At 51.8% G+C, this 8,468-nt stretch overlaps 1 protein-coding gene across 1 annotated transcript; it reads right to left on the bottom strand.

The window, feature by feature from the left end:
* Nucleotides 1-800: 800 nt before the first annotated feature.
* On the bottom strand, nt 801-8,100 carry LOC125424944 (repulsive guidance molecule A-like; the record flags this gene model as incomplete). Its single annotated transcript, XM_048482378.1, has 4 exons — nt 801-1,895; nt 5,103-5,587; nt 6,006-6,124; nt 7,870-8,100. Coding segments are annotated over 4 exons (1,504 nt in total), but the record flags the coding sequence as incomplete, so codon positions are not given.
* Between the last annotated feature and the right edge of the window lie 368 nt (nt 8,101-8,468).

Below are 8,468 nucleotides of genomic sequence, written 5' to 3'. Positions count from 1 at the left end.
GGAGCGATTTTCCCTGGTTGAGGGCGAGTCTTCCCTTCCCCCCCCCCCCCCCCCGGCAGCTTTGGGGACCCATAATTTGACAGATGGGGTCTGGGAATCCCTGGTAGGGTCCTTGAATGCCTGGAAACTCCAAAGTCAATGGAAGCAGGCAGGCAGAAACACCATTAACAGGTTTCCCTCCTCCATTATGTTTTATCTTTTTTAGATAATTAATTACTTCTAAAAGTATTTTCATACATATATATATATATTAAAAAACCTCCCTTCTAGGTTGTCATAAGGTCCTCATCCATCAGTCTGGTCTGTTAACAAACTATAGAGCCTAATGCAGGTTTGCACAGAGTAGCTCCACAAAATAAGCACAAAGACCTCGCAAAACAAACCAACAAACCCTGTCCTTCACTCCATGAACATTGGTTGGATGAAGCCATTCCATTTTGGTTGCTCTTTTTAAGAACCCACACATGCCGCAAGAATTCCAACTTGTATACTGTGGGTTCCGTGGTTCCAAGTAGATTATGGTTAAGGGGAGGGGGAAACAGCATGATTGGCAGAGACTCCTGGCTTAAGGGCGAGGAAGAAGGAGAAGGAGAAGAGGAGGAGGAGGAGTTTGGATTTATATCCCCCCTTTCTCTCCTGTAGGAGACTCAAAGGGGCTTACAATCTCCTTGCCCTTCCCCCCTCACAACAAACACCCTGTGAGGTAGGTGGGGCTGAGAGAGCTCCGAGAAGCTGTGACTAGCCCAAGGTCACCCAGCTAGCGTGTGTGGGACTGTACAGGCGAATCTGAATTCCCCAGATAAGCCTCCACAGCTCAGGCAGCAGAGTGGAGAATCAAACCCGGTTCCTGCAGATTAGATACACGAGCTCTTAACCTCCTATGCCACTGCTGCTCCTTCTCAGCCTCCCACCGAAGCAGCCTGCATGAGCTCAGTGATGTGGTACCATCCTCTTCAAGACACACTGCTGTCCTAAGAACATAAGAACTAGCCTGCTGGATCAGACCAGTGTCCATCTAGTCCAGCACTCTGCTACTTGCAGTTGCCCACCAGGTGCCTTTGGGAGCTCACATGCAGGATGTAAAAGAAATGGCCTTCTGCTGCTGCTCCTGAGCACCTGGTCTGCTAAGCCATGTGCAATCTCAGATCAAGGAGGATCAAGATTGGTAGCCATAGATCAACTTCTCCTCCATGCTGTCATGAAACATGGTGAGAAGGTGACGACTGTCAGCACCGAACGGGAAGGAGGAGGCAGGCGAGAAGCCCGGGCAGTAACAGGGCTGCGGTTGGTCCCAGTCTGGGCCTCCTGCCCCCCGAACTAGCAGCCCTGGAGGCAGCGGGCAACTGCAGCTCGCTGGGGTGCAGGGCCTTCATATCCTCCAGGGCTCCGTAGGCTGCCAAGGAGAACTCCGAATCCCCCGTGGTCAGCAAGTCAAAGACACAAGACTGGAAGTACATGTCCTCCACCGGCAAAAGGTGACCGCACTCTTCAATGGCAGATTCCACCGTGTAGGCCTGCCAGGAGCTCGACCAGGGCGGGCCAGAGCTTGCTGGGCTCAGCAGTTGCTCCTGGATTTGCTCGTTTTGGGGGCAGCCGTGGAGGCAAAGCTGGAGGCCAGCGCTGTGCTCGGAAGGGCCCAGAATGTCCTCTGGCACACGGATGGCAAAGGTCAGGTAGCGGCCCACCTGCCGGATGATGACGATGCTGCCGATGTGGCGGGCCTGGATCTCCACCTGCCTCGTGCCCGGCTTCTCCAGAATCCGGAGGCTGCCAGAACCATCCTGCGGTCCCACATCGCTCGTGCCATCAGTGAAGGCCAGAGGCAAATCTTCGGGGGTCGCCTGATACACCCTCTGCTCGGAACAGCCCGGGAAGCTCTTGAAAATCAGCGTGATCTGTAAGAGGGGAAACAGGGGTGCTACCTTGAGAATGAGGGTGTCACTGAATCTGTGGGCAATTCCGCACACGAGTAAAATAGGTTCGACCCAGTTCCCTCAGAAGGGTACAGACCTAGGTCGAAACCATTGTTGTTCCCCACTGCCACCAGCTTGATCCCAGCTCGGAGGGCGGAACCATCCTGTGCCTCTTCGCCGCTCCGTTCCAATTGGCTTCTGTTCTATGTCCATGTTCCGTCTATCCCCACACACGTTATAAAAAAAACTGCCACAGGAATGGAGGGATGAAGGTGGCGTTTTTTGATTGGCCAGCTGTACGCATGCCCGAAAGGTTGGCTGAATGGGGGACTCCTGGCACCAGAGATTCCACGCTTTACTGGATTCGAGCTGAGTTCGAGCGTGCTTCCCGGAAAAAGTAGTCGTTCCCAACTGGAGTCGGACATTGGACCGCTACACGGGGCGAAGCTGGTACAAAACCACGTCGATCCCAGTGGTTGTGCGGAGCACTTGGGTTGAACGCAGCTCGAACTTAGGTCGATAACGCAAGTGCGGAATCTACCTGTGACACTGCCTTGTATGGAACTGGATTACCAGTCCATCAAGGATCTGTTGCCTACTCAGACGGGCAGTTAAAATTGTCTCTTACCCAATCCTTTCAATCAGAGATGTCAGGACCTTCACCATGCCAAACCTATCTTAAGTAACACCTCCAACACCCAGTTCTTCAACGTTTTCAGGGGAAGCCTTTCTTCATGACCCAACTGAGACACCCCAAACCCAACAAGATGCAACCCAGCTGCAGGAATAGGAACAGAGAGCATCTGTTGCAACGTACCATGTTTCCCGGAAAATAAAACAGTGTCTTATATTAATTTTTGCTCTCCAAGATGCACTATGTCTCAATTTCAGGGGATGTCTTATTTTTCCGCTCCACAGCTGCATGCTCTGGTGTTCTGTTCGACGAGCATGCTTCCAAACAAAAACTTGGCTACGTCTTACTTTCGGGGGATGCTTTATATTTAGCACTTCAGCAAAACCTCTACTACAACTTATTTTCAGGGGATGTCTTATTTTCGGGGAAACAGGGTACAATTATGGCATCTCTTTCGTGCCTCTCCACCATCATGGAATCATGGGAGCTGTATCCAGCTAATGACTATACCCAATCTTATTTCACTCCAGCAAGGCTGCTGTCTCATGTGCTGTCCAATCACAGTGGGACCTGGGATGGACTACAATGCTCTAAAGTCCACTGGATCGTAGCCATCAACTTGCAAAGCACTACATGTTGATGCCATTATTGACAATCACCACAAGGTGGCAGCAGATAACTACTGTTGTGTATCACTCTCTGTGCCTCACCCACTGCTACCACACAACACACATCCAGCTCATCCTCACACACCTCACTCTGCCCTCCCTCACATCCAAACACCACTTACCCACTTCCTCACCCATATTCGCCCCAGCTCTCTTTTACTAAAAGCGAGTTGGAGTTTGCCTTTTTCTTCTAAGTAAATCCGCGGGGTGGGGGCGAACCAACACTACCTGCTCTGCTTCTTTTGCACATGGCCCTTTAAGAACCCAGGGAGCTGGCCTCGATCTGAGCGCCTCGCCACCCTGCCTCTGCTGCCTGACTGGGATAGCCTCCTTGCCCCAGTTCTGCCTTACCCAAGCCAGGACTGTGCGTGTCAACCAGCCTCATGGACAGCGGGAGTCGCACTCTGGACAGTTCTGTTGTGGAATGGGAAGGGTTATCTTATACTAAAAAAACAAGACACCACCATATAAGGATGTGAATTGAAAAGGGAAAGAGGGATTCCATTTGACCACCCCAAAAGGCTATGCTGGGGATCATTGGACCTGCATGGACATCTGTGGGTTGCGGACTGTGATGAAAAGGACAATTGCCACAGCAACGCGTGGCCGGGCCTGCTAGTAGACATATATATGCCATCAAATGTCAATGATGGTTCATTGGGGGGGGGGGGGGGGCATGCCACCAGTCCACCAGGAAACATCCCTGTGGCCATAATGACTAGTCCGCCTTTGAAAACCAGAGAAGCTTCCCTGAATTGCTTGCAAGATGTATTGGGTAAAAAATGCATGAAAGCTATCATATCCCTTAAAGCATAAGGGGCTGCGTGTCGGAATTCTCCCCCTTGCTCTCCCCGCCAAAAAACTACACACACACAAAAATAGCGAGAGTTAAGCTGGCCAGATCTTTCTTCTTGATATAAGCTGGCTTTGCGAGAATTTTTTCATTGGAGAGGGGTTATACTTGATCCCCTCCCCTGTTGGCTTCAAGGAAATGCTTTAACCTGTGGTTTTGCTTAATGTGTTACTGTAGGAGTATTCTTCATCGTGAGCAGAATGGTCCACTCACGCACCTACCGAACTGGCTGTATTTGGGCGCCTCCTTCCTTCCTTCCTTCCTTCCTTCCTTCCTTCCTTCCTTCCTTCCTTCCTTCCTTCCTTCCTTCCTTCCTTCCTTCCTTCCTTCCTTCCTTCATTATATTTATATACCGCCCTCCCCCAAAGGCTCAGGGCGGTGTCCATCAGCGATAAAACAATTTAAAACGTATCATGATACATAAATTACATAAAATACTACATAAAATACTAAAACTACAGATGGCTTCAACCCCGCCCTCCCCCCTTGTGTACCCACGGGAGGCCAAATGTTCTTTATGGCGAAGTTGACATCATCCCGGCTGGCCAAACGCCTGGCGGAACAGGTCCGTTTTGCAGGCCCTGCGGAAACTTTGCAAGTCCCGCAGGGCCCTGATCTCACCTGGGAGCCTGTTCCACCAGGTAGGGACCAGAGCCGTAAAAGCCCTGGCCCTTGGTGAGGCCAGCCAGATCGCCTTGGGGCCAGGGATCACCAGTAGGTCCGCCTCCGATGAGCGGAGGGGCCTAGAAGGGCGATATAGGGAGAGACGGTCCCTCAGATAAGCAGGGCCAAGGCCGCGAATGGCTTTGAAGGTCAATACCAAAACTTTAAACATGGCCCGGTACTCGATTGGCAGCCAGTGCAGTTGGTATAGGACCGGCGTAATCCGGTCCCTAGATGTTGCCCCGGAGAGGAGCTTTGGATTTAAACTGAAAGGGCCACATTCCAGCCAAAGTATGTTAACTCGTTTAGCCACCTATGAAGTGGACAAACCACCATCAGGAAAGTTGAAAAACACAACGGATGTGTTTTACCTTGCTGGTTGCCGTGGCGCCAGATCCAAGCCCCACAGGGACATTAGTCACCTGTACCGACAGGTACTGATTATCAATAAGAGGCCAAGCCCCCGCCACTCGGCAAGTCTGGAATTCATCTTTGAACGTCCGCAGGTGAGGATCTCCAAAGAGCCCACAGTGAGCAAATTTGGCATGGAAACCGAATCGGGCGTGGTAGTTGCATGTCTCGGAAACCGGGAGGTCAGCGGCACCGGGGGCTCTGACGGAGGAGGTCGGTCCGTCGCTGGAGCAGTTGTGCTGCCCAAAGAGTTCTTTGATCCGGAAGACGGCCGAGTGGTACACGAGATCCCCTCGGCACAAGCGGGCCAACTTCCGGGTGCAGAGGGCATAGGCCCGCAAAACCCCGCAGTAGTTTGTCGAAGGCAGGGTTTCCTCTGTCGCTGGAGAGGTGGCTGCTACGTAGTCAGCGTTACAGTGGTGGATTCGGCACAGCTGGCAGTCGCCTGAGACAAGAAAGAGACGGAGCAATGACGATTGTGGACATATGCAGCAGTACTACTAGCGGGAGGGATGGTAAAGGCCCCGCCTACCCACCCAAGCCCCACCCACCACACGTGCTTGCTCCCCCCATGGCAACCCTGCTAACCCTTCCCACAGTTTCTGGCAGTGTGCTTTCTGGCGGCTTTGCAACCATTTTGCAACGCTGGGATTCTGTCAGAGGTGCCGTCGATCCTGCGGCCTGGATTAGAACGGCTTCTTGGCAGCCATGATCCAGCGCACGCTCCTCAGACTCCTGGGTTCTCCCCATCCCACCCACCCACCCCCGGCCCAGCCTAAAGAGGCCGGAGAATGAAACACTTGAATAAGCAGCGGAAATTCCAGCTATGCACTGCCCTGCAGGAGCGTAGCTTCAATGGGTACATCTGGGGTGGCTTGTCACGGGTGCCGCCATTGCAATCACAGGGGGAACCACGGCCAGGAGGGCAATTTCAGCCGAAGGGGGGTCAGGGCCAGGGGGTCCATGGAGGCCTGAGGGGGGTCTGGGCCAGAGGGTCCATGGAAACCAGAGAAGGGGGTCAGGGGAAGGGAAAGGAGTTTGTAAGCCCCTTTGAGTCTCCTCCCCCCACAGTGGAACCGGGTTTGATTCCCAGCTCTGCAGCTTGAGTTGTGGAGGCTTATCTGGTGAATTCAGATTAGCCTGGGCACTCCCACACACGCCAGCTGGGTGACCTTGGGCTAGTCACAGTTCTTCGGAGCTCTCTCAGCCCCACCCACCTCACAGGGTGTTTGTTGTGAGGGGGGGAAGGGCAAGGAGATTGTAAGCCCCTTTGAGTCTCCTATAGGAGAGAAAGGGGGGTATAAATCCAACTCTTCTTCTTCTTTAGATATGGATGATGCTGTACACATATTTACATTATGACATTAAATCAGCACTTCAATTGCTGCGTCTATATATTGTTGCTCGTCGCTGCGGTGCAGTAGGTTTGCTGGATTTTTGTCGTTTATTCAAGCTGTAGTGTAGAGCTTGAATTTTTTGCTAGAACTAGGGCTGCTGATCCTCAGGTGGGACTGAAGATCTCCCAAAATTATGACTGATCTCCAGATGACAGGGAGAAGTTAGCAGTTCCTCTGCAAAACCTGACAACTTTGGAGGGCAGATTCCAATAGTAAATGATCCCAGATGCTGTAAGGAACTTCCTAGAGGAGAGGTGTCCAACTCTGGTGCTTCAGCTGTTCATGGACTACAATTCCCATCAGCCCCTTCTCCCTTCTCCCTGGACACACTAAACTTTCCCTTCTCACTGGACACAGTGTATAACAGACTTCTCTCTGTGATACACCTCTGAAGATGCCAGCCACAGATGCAGGTGAAATGTTAGGAACAAGATCCACCAGACCACGGCCACAGAGCCCAGAAAACCCTCCAGAACCAGTTGAATCCGGCCGTGAAACCCTTCGACATTACCTATGTAACTTTGTGGATCATTTCGTTCACTGCCTGGAACAGCTCCCTTGAATAATTCAGCTTTGCGTAGTTTGCAAATGCAAACTTAAAGAAATGCCAACTGAAAGTCACCACCGGAGACGTTTGAAGTGCTTGAAGACACCTGAATCAAACCCTCGGTCCATAAAGGTCTGTCTCACTGACTCGGACTGGGTCTCAAAGGATTTTTCTCGTCAACTCCTCCTGGTCCTTCTAACGCAGTGGTGGCGAACCTATGGCACGGGTGCCAGAGGTGGCACTCAGAGCTCTCTCTGTGGGCACGCGCAAACAGAGTGCCCCCCCCCCCCACATCTAGCCTGGCCTGGGCCGCTGGGCTTGATTATTAGCATTAAACCTTGTTTTGGGGAAGCAGTGTAGGTAACCCTGTTAAGCGCTGTTAAACCCCACTGATTTTCATGCAAAGAACTAAAGTGCGATCCTTTACCTGGGAGTAAGCTTGGTTGCTGGCAGTGGGGCTTGCTTCTGAGTAAACCCTCCTAGAGTTGAGTATCACCTGTTGGAAGAGTTGCACGCTTGCTTCAAAGCAAAGCCACCAACTACCACCAAGCTTACTCCCGAGTAACGCACGTCTCCGAGTCAACCATTTTTTCTAAACCGAAACCTCAGTATTCAGGTTCAATTGCCGTGTTGTCACTTTGCGACAAATAAGTGGGTTTGGGGTTGCAGTTTGGGCACTCGGTCTCGAAAAGTTTCGCCATCACTGTTTTAACAGGAGATGTCAGGAATTGAACCCAGGACCATGAGCCCTGCTGCTGAGCCACAGCCCTATGAAGCACCCACCTTGCCGGCACCGGACAGTCTCCCCCTGCCTTTGGGGAGGAGGGGCCCACGGTCCCAACAAGAATCGGGGAAACCCGGCCAACTTGCCGGCTTGTCTGGTGGGGAGCAGAAAAGACCTTTTGTGTCACAGACACATTTGACTTGTTTTCTTTGGCATGGGCCGGGTTCTCGCTTGAGCTGAAGAAAAACAAACCTCCCCGCTGCTGCACGATGGTCCACCCTTCGGGTGTTCTTGGAGAGGGGGCCCAGGCAGTTGTGGGGAGGGGTATGACTTTCCCTGCTCGAACCAAGCCCCCAAACGGGTTTGAGACAGACTAAGGCTAAGCTCTGGGGTGTTGTGTGGTTTCTGGGCTGTATGGCTGTGTTCTAGTAGCATTTTCGTGGAAAGGAGGAATGAGGGCAAGACTAAACAAGGAACAAGGTTGGCTAAACCCCAACAAACTTGCCACACAACAGGAATTGCACAAGGAAGTGTTAATACCAACAATGACTAAAAGTGCATGTATGCAATATTCACAAAATAACATAATCAAGAATGATTCCATGAGTCATAAGGTTCTTCCTCTATAAATATTTCATTCACAGTCCAATGGAAAACA

Source organism: Sphaerodactylus townsendi, unplaced genomic scaffold (genome assembly GCF_021028975.2).
Source record: "Sphaerodactylus townsendi isolate TG3544 unplaced genomic scaffold, MPM_Stown_v2.3 scaffold_1549, whole genome shotgun sequence".
Classification (NCBI taxonomy): Eukaryota; Metazoa; Chordata; class Lepidosauria; order Squamata; family Sphaerodactylidae; genus Sphaerodactylus; species Sphaerodactylus townsendi.
Note: the sequence above shows the minus strand (reverse complement) of the source record. Positions and strands in the feature narration are given on the sequence as shown.